This window comes from Podarcis cretensis (assembly GCF_951804945.1).
Source record: "Podarcis cretensis genome assembly, chromosome: 6".
NCBI lineage: Eukaryota > Metazoa > Chordata > Lepidosauria > Squamata > Lacertidae > Podarcis > Podarcis cretensis.
The window spans coordinates 65,553,701-65,574,110 of record NC_137175.1 but is presented as its reverse complement, the minus strand read 5'-3'; the positions used below and the strand labels follow the sequence as shown (position 1 = coordinate 65,574,110).

At 44.2% G+C, this 20,410-nt stretch overlaps 1 protein-coding gene across 1 annotated transcript; it reads left to right on the top strand.

The window, feature by feature from the left end:
• The first annotated feature begins 2,914 nt into the window (after nt 1–2,914).
• Nucleotides 2,915–18,423, top strand: PTGER3 (prostaglandin E receptor 3). The gene is made up of 2 exons (XM_079982496.1): nt 2,915–3,887; nt 16,657–18,423. The coding sequence occupies exons 1-2, from the start codon at nt 3,000–3,002 to the stop codon at nt 16,939–16,941; spliced, it is 1,173 nt and encodes a 390-aa protein (XP_079838622.1). The 5' UTR covers nt 2,915–2,999; the 3' UTR covers nt 16,942–18,423.
• The last annotated feature ends 1,987 nt before the right edge of the window (nt 18,424–20,410 follow it).

The window sequence follows — 20,410 nt, the reverse complement described above, 5'->3', positions numbered from 1 at the left end:
CTCATGACTTCAGCTTGTGGGAACTTCTTTTGTAAGGTCCAGAGCCACTTTAAAAGTAGTTTTAGCCCACTACTCTTGTCACCGGGCAGGGAATGGAAAAGGAAAATGGTTCCTGAAGTTTGGCTGCAACAAGATTAGCCAAGGCAGCCTAAGTTAAATCTTGAAATTTGTGTTTTATAGCCCCCACCCTATTCTGGAAAGCAAAATCCTTAGAAATTTCCAGTTTTTTTCACTGGAGAGAAGCAGTTTGTATTTTCTCTTGTATTGATGTGGATGCTAACAGTTTTTCCAACCTTTTCTTTGAAATGGTAGGATCTATTTAAAGCATCATTCAGTGAAGCCATGAGAGCAGTATTTTACATATACCTCTGAAGCTCGTGTAAAGTTAAGCTGAGATAAAATATTTTAAAAATAATATTACCGGTATTGTTTGCTCATTTTAATTTGATAGCTGTATTGGGACCCTGGCATTTGAATTCCTTAAAACTGTTTCAGTTTTAACAAGATAATGCAGCTTCCCATGTATGAGTTTACTAACTGTCAAGTGGGTTCAAAAAGTTACCGTAATTAACCACAGTCATATCCAACAGATCACTAGATGGTGCAGTTGTTTTCCTGATAGCATATACTTCTGTGCCAATGGTGTAATCCTTATATATTAAAATGGATGATTTTTTTCCCCCAATACAAAGATCAGGGTGTTAGTAAAGGCAAAACAGCAAAAGGTTGAGGTAGCTCTTTTATTCCTGCTCAAAACCATTTGCTCTTTTCAATAAGAAGCAGAATGTTAGCATTTGGGCAATGCTTTTTATTTTACCTGCAATTCGTATCCTGTGTGGCTCAGGTGTTGTAAAGCTTACAAAACTGCTCACATAAAACATAAAAAGTAAAAAGCAGAAACCATAAATAGTAGATCCAGAACAACAGCATTCCAATTACACATACTCAAATGCTCAGAAGAATAAAACAAATCTTTAAAAAGCATAATATAATATATAATACAGGGTGAGTCCTTTAAAAGAGGCCCCGTGGATAAGAGTACACATGTTCCACGGGGCCTCTTTTAAAAGACTCATCCTGTATAAGCCTTCCAGATATTCAACCATGTATCCTCAAGAAACTGATGTCTATATGAAATATGTTCAAATATAGCCAAAGCAGTGAGGTCTTCAGACCATTGCGTGGGTATTTATCCATCAGGTCTCAAAGCATCTTGGCAACCATAAGGACTCAAAATCCACTTTTGTTGTCCTGTCATTAATCCCCATACTACAAAAAGAAAAATTGTAGTACATAAAAGATTTCACCATCACAGAACTGATACACACAACACAACTTCAGACCAAAAAGTAAATATCACTGGACCACACAATACGCTTCAAGGAGGCATTTTCAACATTACACCTCCCACATCTGTCTGCATTGGCCTGTGGCTTCCTATACCAAAAATAGTCTTTTTGCTGGATCGAACTTGGTTTCAAATCTAAATAAACACTCTTGTTTATATTCTAAAGCAATCTCCCATTGTTTAGGCTGTATTCAAATCCCCTGTTCCACACCTCCCTAAGTTCCTGTATGTCGACTGGTCATTTCTTCATCAGAGGGCAAACGGGCAAATTTAGCAGGGGATCAAATACTTTTTCCCCTCACTGTACATAGATACATTAAGCATTTGTAAACAAGAGTTTGGCTTTTTGTAAGGATCCACCAATACCCTCCAACGATCTGGAAGCTGCTGCAGGACTCAAAGCAGATGGTCCATAAACGGATGTCAACAAGTGATGTGATTGAAGATAGAGTACTGTCATTTGGCACTCACCAGTAACTGATTTCGGGTTGTAAAATAGGAAATTACAAAAGCATTGCATTTGAGCTTATCAGGTGATCTAATGTACATATCCCACATTCAACCCATTGGTTCTACAAACACAAGGCTGCCTATCTTCACATTTGAGTTACCAATAAAGTTAATTTAGCATGAGAATATGGGTCAAATAGTAACTGACGAGAAATAAACGCTGTGTCTCTCTAGCTGCCAAAACTGAAAGCGGTATAGGCCCTTTTTATTATGTGTATGCCTTTAAATATGTCCTCTGCAAAGCGCTAGACGTCTTGTAAGTGAACACAACTCTGAAATCCCAGATCGCGCTGTTCATTCAAGTGACATAGCGGTGTCTGCAGCATATTGCGTTTCCTTGGGCCACTGACGTTTTCGCAACTATAAAAATTCAGCACGTTGGGAGCCGGGCGCCCATCCGCTATTTACATGGAATAAACCCCTAAATCCGCGCGTGCCGCTATCTTGGGTGACTAGGAAATGGACGGGAGTTGCTTCCCGCTAGATGGCATCAGCGCCTCTCTATACTTCTATATGATTTTTTGGTTTTTTTCCTGGGATTCGCCGCGACTGTCAAGTTCATTTTCCTGTTTTGTAGCTGCGGTTAGGAACCGCGCTTCATGAGCGATTCGACCAACCACTCTCCGATGGAGGCAAAACTGCGGCTAGGTGTGTAAAGGAACCGCGGAAGTGCAACTTAAGCTTAAGCGGTCCCGAGCGGTTTCTAAGGGCGAGAAATCCTCGACGGAGCACCCGCGCTTGGCAGCCTAGTAAGTCTCGAAGCGGCAGGTATGGGCACCGGCGCTGGCAGAGGGAGAATCACCCACGGGACTTCCGACGGCGGCTTCCCTGACATCCATCCTCGAGTTCACAACAAGGTCTGCTGAACGGTTTCGCTGGCGGACGGAAGACCCCCTTTCCGCGCCGGGCAGGTGCAAGAAAGCGGATGTCGTCCCTCTTTGGCGCCGCGGGAAGGCCGCCCGCCCCCGCCCCCGCCCCGCTGCCAGACCCAGATCAAGGGAGCCGCTCCGCCGTCGGGGCTCCGCCCCCCGCGCCTGCCTTTAAAAGGCAGCCGCGGCTCGCTCTGCTCCTTTAGCCCGTCTGGCTTGTGGCCGTCTAGCGCGCGCACCCAGCTGCCTTCTCGCGGGCGCCCCACCATGGGATGGGCCTGCCCCGCTGCCCGCCCCGTCCCGGTGCCGCCGCCCTCCCGACCAGCAGCAACATGACTTCCTACGGGCCCTACGACGGGCGCTTCAACTGCACGCCCATGGCGGGCAGGGAGAAGGGCAACGCCACCAGCCCGGAGGTGTGCGGCTCGGTCTCGGTGGTCTTCGCCCTGACCATGATGACCACGGGCCTGGTGGGCAACGGGCTGGCGATGCTGCTGGTGTACCGCGCCTACCACAAGAAGCAGAACGCGCGCAAAAAGTCCTTCCTGCTCTGCATCGGCTCCCTGGCCCTGACCGACCTGACCGGGCAGCTCCTCACCAGCCCCATCGTCATCGCCGTCTACCGGGCCGGCCGCGACTGGCGGGCGGTGGACCCTTCCCTGCGCCTGTGCACCTTCTTCGGCCTCAGCATGACCGTCTTCGGGCTGTGCCCGCTCTTCATCGCCAGCGCCATGGCCGTCGAGAGGACCTTGGCCATCCGCGCGCCCCACTGGTACTCGGCCCACATGAAGACGCGCGTCACCAAGGCCGTCCTGCTCAGCATCTGGGTGGCCGTGCTGGCCTTCGCCTGCTTGCCCGTGGTGGGCGTCGGGCGCTACGCCCTCCAGTGGCCCGGCACGTGGTGCTTCATCAGCGCCGGGGATCAGGGTCCCCACGTGGGCAACGTCATCTTCGCCTCCACCTTCGCCTTCCTGGGCCTCTTCTCGCTCGCCGTCACCGTGGCCTGCAACTTGGCCACCATCGTCGCCCTGGTGTGCCGCTGCCGCTCCAAAAACTCCGCGTCTCAGTCCAGGAGGCAGTGGGGCAGAATCACCATGGAAACCTTGATCCAGCTGCTGGGGATCATGTGTGTCCTCTTTGCCTGCTGGTCGCCGCTCTTGGTAGGTGGACAACCTGTCTCTTGTGTTTGTGTGTGTGTGGACTTCACCGCAGAATAGCTGGCTACCCGCCACCCCCTTGGAAAAAAATAATAGGGGGGAAAACCTGGGCTCAGAATAAAATATATGTGAATCATTCCTTTTTTGGACAAATGTAAATAAACATGAAACTTTATAGTTTGCATTGCCCATTTGGAGGGCTTGAATACCTGAGCACACAAAAAAAGAAGTCATGAGCAAAATTAAAAAGCATAGCTTCTGCTTTTAGCCCTCTGATGAGGACAGCAAATAACTTCTGCAAAACTTCCCAAGTTTTACCATAATGCTAGAAACAGGTAGGTAGTCATGTTGGTCTGACGCAGTCAAAATATATATAAAAAATTGTCCAGTAGCACCTTAGAGACCGACTAAGTTTGTTCTTGGTATAAGCTTTTGTGTGCATGCACGCTTCTTAAGATCATAATGCTAGAAAGTGATTTAGCAGGAGAGAGGGAGTTGGCGATGCAAGGGAGCCTATTATTGGATGTTATGCTAAGCACTTTGTGCAGGTATATTATTTGGAAAACTTATTTCCTGCCTTCCAGTTTCTTTAGACGTCTTAAATGTTCTTTGAAGAGTTGTGCACACTCTTGGCTGCATCAGGCTAGAGTTGAACTATAGTTTTAAGGAAAGATGAAAGGGTTGAGAGAGCTTGCTTCCCATGTCCTTCCTGCCCTCTGCTCATTTCTTTTGCCGCTCTGGTGCTTCCAGCCCAACAGGTTTTGCAAACATTTGAAGCAGTGTGAAGAGGTTTTTCACCAGAAGTTAAAGTAGGGTGAATGTACACACCTGAAGCATCTTCTTCTCTCATATGGGAAAGTAGGAAGCAAAGCTGCTTTAAACCAGCTGTTCATCTAGCTCAGTATTGGTGGGCAGATCTCCAAGATCTCTCCCATCAAGTTGCTACCTGTGCCTTTTTAACTGGAAATGCCAGGGATTGAACTCTGTGCCGTCTGCATGCGGAACATGTGTTCTGCCACTGAGCTATGGACTGCCTTCAGCACTCTGTAAAAACAGCGGCGATCATCTTTTCCCCCCCTGCTTAACAGTCTTTAAAAAGAGGACGAGGCATAAAAATTACTGGACTTACTCTAGCTATTTTAGAAATGGTTGCAACATTTTAAGCCACACAAGTATAAGAAACGAGAGCTCCAATTGATATTTGAGTACCAGGTTGACTTGTAACCTTTTTAAATAAATTAGAGAATAACTTGGGGAAGCGTGTGGGACCAGTTGGTGACACAAACCAGTTGCCATGCTTTTCTGTGAAAGAAAGAAAATGCATGTTTTATGTGCCAAAATGCAGCTATTTCCCTATGTAAGATGGGCGGATCCAAGCTCCAAGCATGGGGGGGAGGGGTTTTTTTACTGAACATTTCTCCTGTCGCCATGTCCCACCAAGACACCACAGACCTTCAATTCAGACTGGTCTTTGGACTTGCTACATCATAGGCTTTCATAAAAATTGCTGCAACTGTCAGCTTTATTGGAGTTTATGGGTACATTTTATCTACTCTTGTTTTCGCGGTTCTGATTGCTCTCTTGCATTTTTACTTTGCATCCTCTTGCCATTAAGCTACGTTGAGCACCATTCGGTGGAAAGGCAGGCTATAAACATGACAAATAATAAGCAAGTAGAAGCTGCCTAATCCTCTTGCTCTTCATTCTGTCCCCAGCAGGGGTTATTTTTGGGTTCTCTCAGCCTCACCAGGAGAAAAACAGCTGAGGCAAACGGGTATCTTGCTCATGCATCATTTTAAGTTGTGCTCTCTCTTAGAAGTCAGTAGCGAACTTCCTGCTCCTGACATGTGGGTCTGTCATAATCGTGTTTAGTTTGACTGTGCTGTAGTTCTATATCAGGCTGATCTAGCAAAAGGGATAATTGATCTTTGAAGTCTTTCCCTAGGCCCTATTTATACAGCTCGGCAAACTTCATCACTGTTAAGCTAAACATGTTCCACCCCCCAGTTTCACTAGTCCAACGCAAAGAGAGGACTGAATTTCCTCTGCTTATGAAACTCCAGAGAAGCTGTTGCCACCCATGACAGGAGAAAAAGAAAAATAACTGTTGCGGTATGTTTAGATGAGCAGGGAGAACGAAATGTCCCTCTTGCGATTCCCTTGCCACTTGCAACTAGTAGTGCGTGTTGCATTTAGTTTCATGCATTTCTTATGTTTCTGTCCTGCCTTGTCTCTGACATGGAGCCGTGGTTCTTTCTCCCTTTTAGCTTTAAAATGCTGCTGTAGCAAAGTAGGTTGGATGTCAATGTAAGAAAACAAACAAGTAAATAGAAATAAATGAGGTTAGGTGGAGACCAGGAACCTGTGGCATCTCAGGTCTTGTTGGACCTCAACCCCCAGGCAGAATGGTCAGTGGATGGAGATGATGGGAGCTTAGGCCCGCAGGTTCCCCATCCCTGGGTTAAGAGAGAGTGCTGGAGCCCAGGTCACCCAGTGAACTGCTTGGGTGAGGCCATGTTTGCCTTATTGAAGACTGTCTGGTTTTCTCAATGCTACATTACACTGGTTCCCTTTCCTAGAGTAGCTGGGGCAACTCAGTCAAATGGGTGGGATATAAGTAATTATCATTGTGCACAAAAGCTTATAGAGAGAGCTGGGCATGCATTTTTGGCTGTAATTAAGAGCAATGGTGAGTATATCATCATTGGGCTGTAACTGAGAGCAGGGATGAGCTACCCAAAACACTGCTCTTGCATAAGCCTCCCAGACAAGCGGCCCTTGCAGCAACCAGATGTTTGTCAAGGAAGAGAATGGTAGGGAGTGGCTAAATCCAGACCCTTTGTTTCCCTTCCTGAGCAGACCAATTGTGAATATCCAGCAAGGCTACATATGCACAGCACTGAGAGTTATTCTTATATGCGCCTGCTTCCAGGACGCTAGTTGATTGTGGCGATAGTTTGCCTTTGCCCATTTGCTCATCTGAGGAGATAAAGTATTCCTCAGGATTTACCAAGGTTCTCCTGGGCAGGGAAGATCTTGTGGTTACTGCATTGGGAGGGAAGCTTGCAAAAAGGTTAGAATTTTGCTGAGGATGGAGAATAGATTGTACCTTTGGGCACTTGTGAAGTGGGACTGAATGAATCAAGAGCTTGTGGCTAGCATGTTAAATACATCAGTGCATTTAACAGGAAACAGTATCAGCTAAAGAGGGGCTGGTAATTGTGTGATGGAGGATTTAACCCTTTCTTCCCCTACTGCAGTCCTAAGGAAAACCCCTCTTCTAAAATAAGCTGTTTGCATTAGAAGCAAAAACTCCCAACTTGAGAGGGAGAGATTTTCATCAAGACCACAGCAGATAAGGAGAGGGCTTAGTTTTCCACCCACATTCAGATTCACACCCCTGCCCCCATACCAAACAGATTCTATTTGCATAGTTTTAAAAGCAACCTCGAGCAAGTTAAATGGAGAGAGTGATAATTTAAATTCCCATCTAGAGGCCTTCAGAGATTTCTGGGTGAATGAGTACTTTGTAAAGTGAGGTCAGATACAAACGAGGTATAGAAGGTATAAATGTCAACAGTAACCCATTCACAAAGAATGTGTAAGTAAATAACCCAGGAAGCCCCATGTGGATGAGATCATTACATTGTGAAATGCATTTAAATGGATATAAAAAGACATTTAACAACCAGAATTTCCCTCTCAGTCAGGACATGGAGTGAATGTTTCTCCAGTCCTTGGGTCCTAAAATGTTGGTGAGCCCTAGGCCACAGTGCTGTATTTCTCCTCCAGCTAACATGATCATATGATGGCCCAGTTTGCCATCTGCTGAATCAAGTGTAACTTCATAGACTGGTAAGCAGAAATAGCTAAAGTATTGGCTCACCTGTCCTTGACTCAATTATAGTTCTAAGAATCGGATGCTGTAGTTTTACTTGGTTAAAACGATGTCTTCACCGTTCACAGGGAGGACCAGAAATTGCAATATTGTAGATGTTTGTTAATCTTTTGGAGGAGGTAGTTGTTTAGAGAACACGTCTTTAATTTCAGTATGGGGGGATGAAAAGGTGCTCTAACATAATTAACATGCTTATTTTAAATTAAAAATGAGTTTCAGAAAATGAATACTAGTGAATCATGATGAATGATGACAATTAATTTAAAAGAGATCTGACCTCCCTTACGTATAATAATAGATCAAAATGTCATGTTACTAATTAATATTTTCAAAATATTATTTCAAATGTTTAGCAAATGTCCAAGCATGCAGTCTATTTTGTTTTGTCAATATTGCCTGTACAGTAGATACAGCAAAAGGTTGGAACAAATCTAGTCTAAAAACTGTCTGAAGTCCACAGCTTGGTTGGGAAACATTGATTTATCTTGGCCTCTATGTGGTCTATAAGAAAAGGAAACTGAGATTTAATCAAATTGCTAAGGTTATCTTCTATGGAATAACAAAAAGAAAAGACAGTAATCTCTACATATGAGTAAGAAAAATGAGTTTGTACCATCAGCTCAATGGCCCACTCTGTACAATCAACTCCAATAGTAGATGAGAATAGATTGTCATCTATAGAATTTTTTTGTATAAACTGTCGTGTACAAAATGCCAAATGGAATGGATAATTAAAAAAAATATCATTCCCCACTATTGTTTTCCTGGACGTGAGAATTCCAACATCATTTAGCACCAAGAGAGCATCAGAACAGACGCATCTCTCTCTCTCTCAACATAAGCTCTGGGAACCATAGGAAGCTTATACTGAGTCAAACCATCGGTTCACCTAGCTGAGAATTTTCTACATTGATTAGTGGGGGCTCTCATTGGTAATCTCCTAGCACTATGTGGAGATGCCAGGGATTGAATTTGCGGCCTTCAGAATGCAAAGTGGATGCTGTACTACTGAGCTATGTCAGTTCCCTTCCAACTCTACAATTCTGTGCTTTTGAGAGGTTGTGTCAATATGAGCATTTGAGTGAGAGAATGGAAACCATAGTCTTGAAGCTCTTCAGGGCAATGGAGGGATTTCATGACTTCAAACATGCAGAGGCCATCAGAAGTCCTTGGACTTTAGTGAGAATGTGTCAGATACATCTCGCCATGGCCCTGCCATGCAAGCAGGGTGAAATGACCAAAACCAGGGGAAGAAGGGGTATAATTAGGGAATGTAGGAACTGGTGTCTGAACTATGCAGCAAGGCATTTTGAAGTGTGGGGAATGTCATTTTGCCTGTCCCTAGCTAGCAACAGGGGGTTTCCTATGAGGTTCAGGGCTCTAGGCCCACAGCTTTAGATCTTTTAATTTTGCTGTGACTATTTTCTTCCATTCTGGAAATTGCTTTACACCATGGGTAGGCAAACTAGGGGCCAGGGGCCAGATCTGGCCCACGGATGGTCCGTGGGCCAGAATGGGGGCCAGAATGTGTGCTTTTATTTAAAATGCATCTCTGGATTATTTGTGGGGCCTGGACGGTGTTTTTACATGAGTAGAATGTGTGCTTTTATTTAAAATGCATCTCTGGGTTATTTGTGGGGCATAGGAATTTCTTCATTTTTTTCCTTCAGAATATAGCCCAGCCCCCCACAAGGTCTGAGGGACAGTGGACTGGCCCCCTGCTGAAAAAGTTTGCTGACCCCTGCTTTACACACACTTCGAAGAATTCGCAGCTCTGAGGGAGTTATGCAAACAGATGCAATGTGGATAACCCCCCTCATTTTTAATTACCCTTTGTTCATTGCTCATAATTGCTGTTCACTGGGCCTTTGTGTTAACAGTTGCTTTCTGTGCTTGTCACAACCACACTCAGCCAACAGCTGGATGAAAGCTCTTCAAGGTGAATATCAACAAGACAACAAAAGAGAGAGAGAGAGAAAGCTCTTTTTCTGATAGTGTGACAAAAGCTACCCAGGTGTCTCATGAGTGGAAATTCACATAATAACTTGAACTTAGCACAGTAGCAAATGACACACTCCTGCCTGTTTCTCTAGTGCCTTTTGCATAGCTGCTTCTCAGATCCGTACGAGGCCCAGCTGTGTAACTCCAGTTCCATTCAACAGTCTTGAGAAAGGCAACATGTTGGGGCTTGCGCTTAAGGAAGATTTTAAGGAGATTTCCTATTCCTGAATCCTGTGTCTTAGGAAGGGGTGTGTGGTGGGTGTGGGTAACCCCGGGTGTCATCACTGAGGGGGGTGACAAAATGGCAAAAATATGTGTTTTTGAAAAAATAACTCCCGTACCCACCGCATGCCCCTTCCTATGCTACTGCAGAAGGACTCTCCCCTTGAGTGATTTCCAGAAACCAGAAGTTTGCTACCTCCAACTTTGCAGGCAGAGCACAGCCTTTATGGCTAGTAGCCTTTAACAGCTCTCCTCCTTCAAGCAGCGTGGGGCTTGTGTCTGCCCTCCGCCTCAGCCGCCCTACAGCTGAGGAAGATGCTGCAGAGAAGCTTCACACAGCGCGCCCTGCCTTGGCTCATTCTGCCCTCGGCTGCAGGGCGTGCGCACCGCCCCGGGCATCTGAGCGGCTAGCTACACCGCTGCCTAGCTACACGTCCTAGCCAAATTATGTCACCCATAATTTTCTGAAAGCAATAGCCAAGGAAGACATCATAGAAGGTAAAGTGCCCCCTCTACATTGAGCACTGCTAAAATATAGGAAGGGATGCAGGTGGCGCTGTGGTCTGGATCTCTCAGTGGCCTTTGACACCATCGACCATAACATCCTTCTGGACCGTCTAGAGGGGCTAGGAGCTGGGAGCACTGTTATACGGTGGTTCTGCTCTTTTCTCCTGGGTCGTGTCCAGAAAGTGGTGTTGGGCGATGAGTGTTCGGACCCCTGGGCTCTCACTTGTGGGGTGCCTCAGGGTTCCATCCTCTCCCCCATGCTTTTTAATATCTATATGAAGCCGTTGGGAGAGATCATCAGGGGGTTTGGGCTGGGTGTTCATCAGTATGCAGATGACACCAAGCTCTACCTCTTCTTTAAATCAGAACCAGTGAAGGCGGTGAAGGTCCTGTGTGAGTGCCTGGAGGCAGTTGGAGGATGGATGGCAGCTAACAGATTGAGGTTGAATCCTGACAAGACAGAAGTACCGTTTTGGGGGGACAGGGAGCGGGTGGGTGTGGGGGATTCCCTGGTCCTGAATGGGGTAACTGTGCCCCTGAAGGACCAGGTGCGCAGCCTGGGAGTCATTTTGGACTCACAGCTGCCCATGGAGGCACAGGTTAACTCTGTGTCCAGGGCAGCTGTCTACCAGCTCCACCTGGTATGCAGGCTAAGACCCTACCTGCCCGCGGACTGTCTTGCCAGAGTGGTGCATGCTCTGGTTATCTCCCGCTTGGACTACTGCAATGCGCTCTACGTGGGGCTACCTTTGAAGGTGACCCGGAAACTGCAATTAATCCAGAATGTAGCAGCTAGACTGGTGACTGGGTGTGGCCGCCGGGACCACATAACACCAGTTCTGAGAGATCTGCATTGGCTCCCAGTACGTTTCTGAGCACGATTCAAAGTGTTGCTGCTGACCTTTAAAGCCCTAAACGGCCTCGGTCCTGTATACCTGACGGAGCGTCTCCACCCCCATCGTTCAGCCCAGACACTGAGATCCAGCGCCGAGGGCCTTCTGGCGGTTCCCTCATTGCGAGAAATGAGGCTACAGGCCAGACAGAGGGCCTTCTCAGTAGTGGCGCCTGCCCTGTGGAACGCCCTCCCGTCAGATGTCAAAGAGATAAACAACTACCTGACATTTAGAAGACATCTTAAGGCAGCCCTGTTCAGGGAAATTTTTAATATTTAATGCTGTACTGTTTTTAACACTTGATTGGGAGCCTCCCAGATGGGCGGGGTATAAATAATATATTATTATTATTATTATTATTATTATTATTATTATTATTATATAACCCACAGAGCCTAGGACTTGCCGACTGGAAGGTCGGCGGTTCGAATCCCCGTGACAGGGTGAGCTCCCGTTGCTCAGTCCCAGCTCCTGCCCACCTAGCAGTTTGAAAGCACATCAAAGTGCAAGTAGATAAATAGGTACCACTCCAGCGGGAAGGTAAACGGCGTTTCCATGAGCTGCTCTGGTTCGCCAGAAGTGGCTTAGTCATGCTGGCCACATGACCCGGAAGCTGTCTGCGGACAAACGGCGGCTCCCTCGGCCTATAGAGTGAGATGAGTGCACAACCCCAGAGTCGTCTGCAACTGGACCTAACGGTGGCCCTTTACCTTTTTTAAATATAGGAAAGAGAGAGCTTCCTTTAAAATGGAACGGGCATATACTCATGCTTCACTTGTGGTAGTGACTGCTTGAAATGCATGATCCACATGATGAGCAAGCTGCCATAGCTGTCTTTCTGCCACCTTGACATATCCATATGCAGTCCTTCTGGTTATTTCCCTGCACTTAATCTTCCCACCCCTTTCCAAATGACACCGATTCAACCTGAGATTTTTTGCACTACATGCACCGGATTTATAATGTGTGAAAAACAAACAAACCCTGTCTTGTTTAAATTTTAAAGGGGGAGGTACTCTGTGATTGAGCAGAAGCTTTCCTTTTCTCAGAGTCGACTGAATTCATGCACCTGACCTGAGAACTGCTTGGTCACAGAATTCCAATAAAGGGAGGAGAAAGTCTTTGTACCTTTCCTGGATTCAGCTCAGGAATACCAACATGCGTGTGGACCTAAAAGATTCATTTGATTAAGCCACTCCAGTTATAATAAATTTACTCAACCTCAGTCTCTCTTCCTGCCTCTTGCCCTGAGCTCAATTTACTAAAAATAATAAGACATTAATAAGTCTGTTGGTATTCCCAAGTGCATCTAATATCAACATTAACTCTTGCTATGTTTATTTCCCTTTCCCCTTGCTGCATTTTCTGTTAATCTAAGATGTACATGGTTGGCGCATTTAGAAATGGTCTGTCTCTGACTAATCTACTGTATGTTAACTATGTTATGCAGAACATAAAACAAGCAGTACTAGTCTGCTCAAAACTCAGAAGCAACATACAGTGATTTTAAAGGTTTTGAGTTTTTATACTACACAGTGTTCAAATTTTTACATTCCTGAGATGTATAAATCATCTTGCCTTTTGGAAATGGAACACAGGAATTCTGATCAATCATTGAAGCTTCTTCAGAATGGAGGTGATGCATTTTTGTTAAGAAGGGTTGCAGGAAATGGTGTGTGTGTGTGTGCTCTAATTAAATGCATCACACACATATTAAAAAGAACATGCTTTCTGGTGGTTTTATTTAGGCAGAACAATATTAATATTGCCTCCTCTCTATATAAGCAAGAGATTAGAGATTGGGCAGAGTGAAAAAGCTGTATGCATTTGCAGTAGAAAGCCATATAAGTTGCGATGCCTGCAGAGAGGCAATGGCCAGCGGCAGCATTTTTAAATTTCATCTTGAGTCTCAGCCAGGCGCCAAATACCACTACAGTGGTACCTCGGGTTACAGATGCTTCAGGTTACAGACGCTTCAGGTTACAGTGTCCACTAACCCAGAAATAATACCTTAGGTTAAGAACTTTGCTTCAGGATGAGAAAAGAAATCGCGTGGCAGCAGCGGGAGGCCCCATTAGCTAAAGTGTTGCTTCAGGTTAAGAACAGTTTCAGGTTAAGAAGAGACCTCCGGAACGAATTAAGTTCTTAACCCGAGTTACCACTGTACTGTGCTTTTGGAAGCGTTCACAATCAGGGGTTTCTTGGTCGTGAAATGCACCTAGCGCCCTGCTAATTTCGAACGCTGCTTGGAGGCAGCAATGGAAACCACAGGAGAAGAGAGTGCTTTTGAACACAGCTCCTGCTTGCAGGTTTCCCGCAGGCATCTGTTTGGTAGGCTTGCCATATGTCAGGAAAGCTCCTGACATGTCCTGGTTTTCGGGTGTAAAAATGGTGTCGGGGGGGGGGGACGACGACCCAGTATGCATGGCAACGCAATGGGAAAAGCAGCAGAAATTATTATTATTATTATTATTATTATTATTATTATTTACTTATACCCTGCCCATCTGGGTGGCTTCCAACAGATTAAAAATACATTAAAACATCAGTCATTCAAAAGCTTCCCTAAACAGGGCTGCCTTCAGATGCCTTCTGAACATCAGATAGTTGTTTATTCCTTTGACATCTGATGGGAGGGCATTCCACAGGGCGGGAGCCACTACCGAGAAGGCCCTCCAAAAAGTTGGAGAAACAACTCCAAAAGCTTAAAAATCACTACGGGGGGGGGGGAGGTACCCCCCACTCAAAGCTCAACAATTTGGGTTTGTTCTCAAAAAAAAAAAAAGCTAAACAATTTTGGTGGGTTTCTAAGCTCAGCAACTTCGCGGGTGTCGGGAATTATGGCAACCCTCCTGTTTGGCCACTGTGAGAACAGGATTCTGAACTAGATGGAGTCATTGGCTTGGTCTAGCAGGCTCTTCTTATGTTCTTAGGATATTCTGGCAGTGTGGCAGTACTGCTTCCTCGCCTACTACCAGGGTAAATGGTAGCTGTGCTAGCTACATTACATGTGGTTAACTCTGGATCCAACCCTCTGTTTTCATAACAAAAGTTGTGCAGCCTACCCAGCATTGTGGGCTGGCTGTGAAATTTGCCTTCTGCTTAATCATGATTCATATTGTTATGTACTGAAGTTCTCACCCTGGGCCAGTAGGGGGATACTGTAGATAGTTTTCACTCAGGTCCACATATGCAAATAAGGGATTGAAAGTGACCTTCAGTGATTGGATAGTTACAGAAAGTGGTTACTGTTGTGTTGTAGTGGAGCTCTATATAAGCAGGCTGGCTGAACCCTTCAGTTCTGTTCTGGCCTGTGAATAAACAGGAGCGGTTTGAAGAATTGCTGTGTCGTCTGATATGTTCACCCACAACTTAACACATATAGCGCATCCTCCCCCTCTTCAGACCTTCCTCCGATGGGTTTGCACTGGGATGGGGGCAAGTGGGGTCATGGCGGTGGGCACAGCCCTGCTCTCCCCCTCCATGCGGTGTGAATAATGTGCAGCAGAACAGCCAAATAATGTGGGTGATATCAGTCGAGTCTCTAAAGAGCCCTTTTAATAAAAGTACCATTCAGAATATTCAGCCCAAATGCTTTCTTTTCTGCAGAATGGCCAAGCCAATTAGTGAACCCAGGCAATATAATTGATTTTCCTTTATGTTCATTAAAATGCTAATTCGGTTTTCATTATTGCCATTGTAAAATATACTGCGTTTGGGGCATAATAAATGAACCACAGGTGCACTTTAGAATACTCCACATGGGCTTTTGGATTAATTTCTTACTATTTAAGTATGGGAAATATTTTGCCAGAGAACCCGGTGGGCCTTAAAATGGGTGAAGCTGATCAAGTACCTTTTAAAAGGCACTAAAATATATGGCAGCTGTGTTTTTATAGGCAGAGCTTAGTGAAGGGAAAATAGAAGAAAGAATGCCAACTAATCCATGGAAAAATAAATACCTCTTTGCCTTTCATCAGAAGGTACCCCATGTTTGTCTGTGTTGTATAAAATAAGAGTTGGATTGCAGAGTTGTTGTAAATGCTGATAACATTTTATGGTTATTACATGAGGGAAATGGACTTACAACATAAGCACAGAATGGTGCTTTCGTTCCTCCTTCTGTCCCTTATTAATTTGGAAGTGATGGAAAATTCCAGGGGTCGTGTCCAAGGTTAGTCCTACTCAGAGTAGACCCATTGAAACTGATGAGCCTGGGCAACCTTGGGCCCATTAATTTCACTGGTTCTGCTCCGAGTAAAACTTATTGGATACAATCCCAGATATACAACATAGTTGTTGCTCATTAATTGAGCTTGACTTCAAGGGTAGGACTGCCAGCTCACCACCCCGAGGAAGTCTTGTTTTGATTCATGCTGGAGTGTTTGTTGAAGAGAGTGTGATAGAGGAATGGCGTGCACACTCAGTCCATGACTCTTCATACCTTATACCCTTATATCTCAGCTCAATCATTGCCATCTACAGGTCATCCCCCAAGTTGGTGATGTGAACTTGGTGTCATCAGCTCAGTCCTATGGAATGCTTTTCTAATAGAGACTCAGTAGGCACCTTCTGTTTTGACCTGTGAAAAAATTTCTGTACTTTCAAGCTTATGCAGGCAATTAAGAATACATATTTCACCGGGGGGGGGGGGAATGATCCCAGATTTTTAATTTCCCCATTTTTTATTGTATATGTGTATGACTGTTATAAACTGCTTTGATTTTTTTTGTTTTGTTTTGTTTTGTTTTGTTTTTTGTTTAATGAATACTGGTATACAAATATTCTTATAAATGCAAAATGGCTGCCTTACATTTACAAGTTTTGCAGTGCTGAAAAAAACCTGCAAAAACTTCAAACAGAGAGAGCTGAGCGTCCAACTGAGAGGACAATAGGACAAAAGACATGCATGCCTCTATCACAGCTCCTTCAACTCTCTTTAAAAACATGGTCTACCTCAAGCCTTAGAAATTGTGAGGCAAACTCTTATCTTCCTTTGGGAGACATAAATCAAATTAAATGGCGCAGGTCACATTTTGGCATCCATAAATGCAGTCTTCTGGAATGAGGATTGGCATGTAAGAACTAATTGAAGCAGGTAGTGCTACGGTCTCATGAATGTCTTTGATCTGATAGGCTGCAGTGGTTTCAGGGAATGCCGTCAAGTTGCCTTAATATGGACTATTGTTCCACATCAAAGAATGTCTTTAAATCATTGACTCTGTCTCTACTGCACCTCTTGTTCCCTTAGATTATGATGCTGAAAGTGACGTTCAACCACACCTCTATGGATCATTGCAGAGAATCCTGCAACTCCACCCGAAGCACAGAACTGCAGACAGAGTGCAATTTCTTCTTGACCGCTATCCGCTTGGCCTCACTGAATCAGATCTTGGACCCCTGGGTTTACCTGCTGCTTAGGAAGATCCTCCTGCGAAAGTTTTGCCAGTTGGCAAGTGCCATCTCCTGCCACTCCCAGGAGGGATGGAAAGGGCGGCACATCATGTTGTCAGACAAAATCAGGCGCACACCATGAAGCAGGTTGCATGCCAACAACTTACCTTGCACCGCCACCTTACTGTGAATATGGGCATCCACGTTCTGTCCGTTTCCCTCTGTAACTGAATTGCAAGGACATAATATATTCCATGGACTAGTATTTTCAATGTCTGCCAGAAATTGTTAACTTATAATGATATAACTAAGAAACCTGCCTGTCTTTTGAAATCCATAGCTAAGAGTGCAGCTTTTTGTGTACGTCCAAAGACATCGCAGGGATTTTTCCTACTGCATGGGAGAAGAACCTGCCATTTAAAAATCGGAACTTTGACTGTATATTCAGTGGCAATTAAGTTATTGAAGACTCTACATTTGTTTGACTCTAAAATTATTGTCAGAAATTTCCTTTGTTTCCGCTCTTCTTTTTGACTTACCGATTTAACCGAAAAGGAAGGATGATCCTTTTTCATGCTGATTCCAGAAGTGAGGGATTGGGTGGGAGTTGAGGAATCAAAAATGCTATGGTGTGGGTGTTCATGGCTTGTGTCCTTTCCTTAAAGTTGGGAAAGTAGCAAGAGGCCTGTCAAATGCATGGAGTCACCACACTAATTACTTGTTTTCAATAAACACTAAAGGTCTTTTTCAAATGATAGTTTGTTACCTGTTGTATATTTTCACTTGTTTATGCAAGTTGCCCTTGTTATTTGCTGCTGCAGAGAATCCATGTGTCTACTCTCAGTGAAGAATTTATGTTCTGGAGAAAGCACATTGTCCTAATAGTCAAACTACAGTATTTTGCCTCTGAAAAAAAATTGTCGCTTCTATATTAGGATTCTTGGCCCTGGAAAGGCAGTGCTTTTCTTCAATCTATTAGAAGCAGAAATAAAATAGCGGTTCCACAAGGCACTTAATATAATTCTATATTATACAGTTAATTACCACCTTTTCAGATTATCATAAATACTCTATGTTATACCTCTTTTAAGTAATAGTTAAGATTATGATGATGTATTAGATTTATACCTCACACCTTCCTCCAAAGGAGCCCAGGGTTTACTTCTGCGTAAACATAATAGAAAAATGACCTGTTCAGGAAAGACCACCTGCAAATTTAATTAGAAGATTCCTCCTTGCAGCTTCTACCTCTAACTGCGTCCTGTTCAGTGTATTTCTAGCTTCATTTCTGACTTTTGATGAAAGGCCTTGTATCTAGCTAGTCCTTCTCTCAACTACTTTTCTTGTAAAAGAGAGAAATGAGTGGAAACTGCTCTCTGCACTCTCATGTTTAACTGTGTTGAAAATAATCTGCTCAGTGTGAAGTAAGTATCATGGGAATGTCAAACATGGGCAGTTTGTTTTATTTTATTCAGGTATTTTTTGGTATTATTTTAAAGTCACATTAGCATGTATCTTTAAAATTGCTTTAGCAATGTTCTCTCCCATTTTATATGTGTTTGAGCTGCTTCATCTACCATGAGGGGAGATAGTCTTCCTGAAAATAAATTGCTTTTAAATAGTATGTTTTTTTCTACTTACTCATAACCTTTAACAGTAATTGAAAAGCAGCTGCACCATGAAAAGACAAAAAAATACTTTTCAAATGAGATTTGGGTATACTGATGTCATTCAGCATCTACTTCATGAATCATTATGAGTAAATATTTGGAATCTGAGCCAAGAAAGACTTTTCTTTTGCTTTTTGACATAGATGCTACATTATAGAAAACACTTAGACAGGGGTAAAGGAAGTTCAGTATAAAAAAGGTACAGCTGAGTGAGCCTGCATCCCTAAAGCAGGTAGAGAGGACCTGTAGCCCTGCAGAAGATGTTGGACTTCTTTTCTCAACAGCCCTAGCTAGCATGGTCAATGGGCATAGATGATAGGAGTTGTACTACAGTAATATCTGGATGGCAACAGGTTACCCATTCTTTATCCTATGGGCTAGAGCAGCCTTTCTCAACCTAGCTAGCAAGGGGATGATGGGAGTTGTAGTCCAACAACATCTGGGGACCCACAGGTTGACAACCGCTGAACTAGAGGAAAGTTTGATATCCCTTTCTTGATTCTGAATTTAATATATATGTGTGTGTTAATAGTTGTCACAGGAGCATGATGTTTGCAGCCTGGCGCTGGGTAGACCACAAAAATAAACACAGGAGATGGGTATTGGGTAAGTTCCACTGAACACAGAGGAGCTTTATTACAAATAAGCATGGATAGAGTTCTGCTTTAAGGTCCCTAAGCATCATTATGTGAGTGAGGAAGGAGAAAACCCAATAGTTATGAAGTCAGCGGCAAACTTAACCATCAAAGCTTTTACAGTGAATACGTAACCTCATTGTTCTGGCAATCATATTGTTAATTTAAGTGAAAGTGCAAATAACCACCAAAGGCACTTTGACGTTTCGTGAACTGCTTCCCCCCCCCCCTTTCTTTTTTGAACAAGTCTTGTCTTCCAGACTGACGTGCTTCTGAGTTTAGTTTGCAGAGGCAATAGAGAACTGTCATCATTCAGTCCGTAAAAAAAACACAAGGGAGGGAAAGGATTATAAAGGAATCTTAGAACAATAATAGCTTAGCAGTTTTGCATGATGAACGAAACTTAAACATGGTACGATAATCGCCCCTGCTATAGAGTAAAGCTCCTTCTGTTCAAGGTCATGCAGAGATGAATAATGGAAGAAGGAAAATGTCTTCACCCCTAGAACTGACTACCACAAAATGGAATGCTATATATTATAGCAGGCACAGCTTCATGTCATTTTGTTACCTGAGATGAAATACTTGCTGAAGTCAAGGAGAAGAGAACTTAAGGCTGCTCAAGTTATCCTGGTACCTTGGACAGAAAACCCCACAGGTGGAGCATAGGAAGCTGTCCCAGACAAAGTCAGATCCTTTATGCATCTTGTTCAGTGCTGTTGACATTGATTGCCAATAGCCACCCTGCAGAGCATCAGGCACAAATCCTTCGCAGCCCTACCTGGAGACCCCAAGGATCGAAGCAGGGACCTCTTGCATGACCCATCCCAACTTACCCACTCCTTGACAGTAAAATGAATGAATGAATTCATTCATACTGCACTTCCATGATATGCAATATCAGCCACCTAAGGCAACAGCCTAGTTTTGCCTAATGGCAGAATTGTGCCCTGTTACTTTATTGTAAGGTCAGCTCTGGTAATAAAACATTCTGCTCTGACTGGGGGGAAAGAAACACTGGCAAGCTAGAAGCACGGGCAAAATCTTTTTTTTCTTTGTATGTAAAATGCCTGTGGAATGGCCAAAATCCTCTTTTTAAAAAATTCAAGCCTCACTGTCAAAATATAAACCACATCAAAGCCATCCTACATTGCCCTAAGCCCTGTGTACATATGGACGAAGGAAAGTGGAATCGCACCCATTGGCTGTACCCACAACATCCACAGTTTATTCCTACCCCTGGACAGTGCCCTTGTGTGTTCAAGGTGCATTCAAGGAGAACATGCACAGGCTTGTATCCATATGT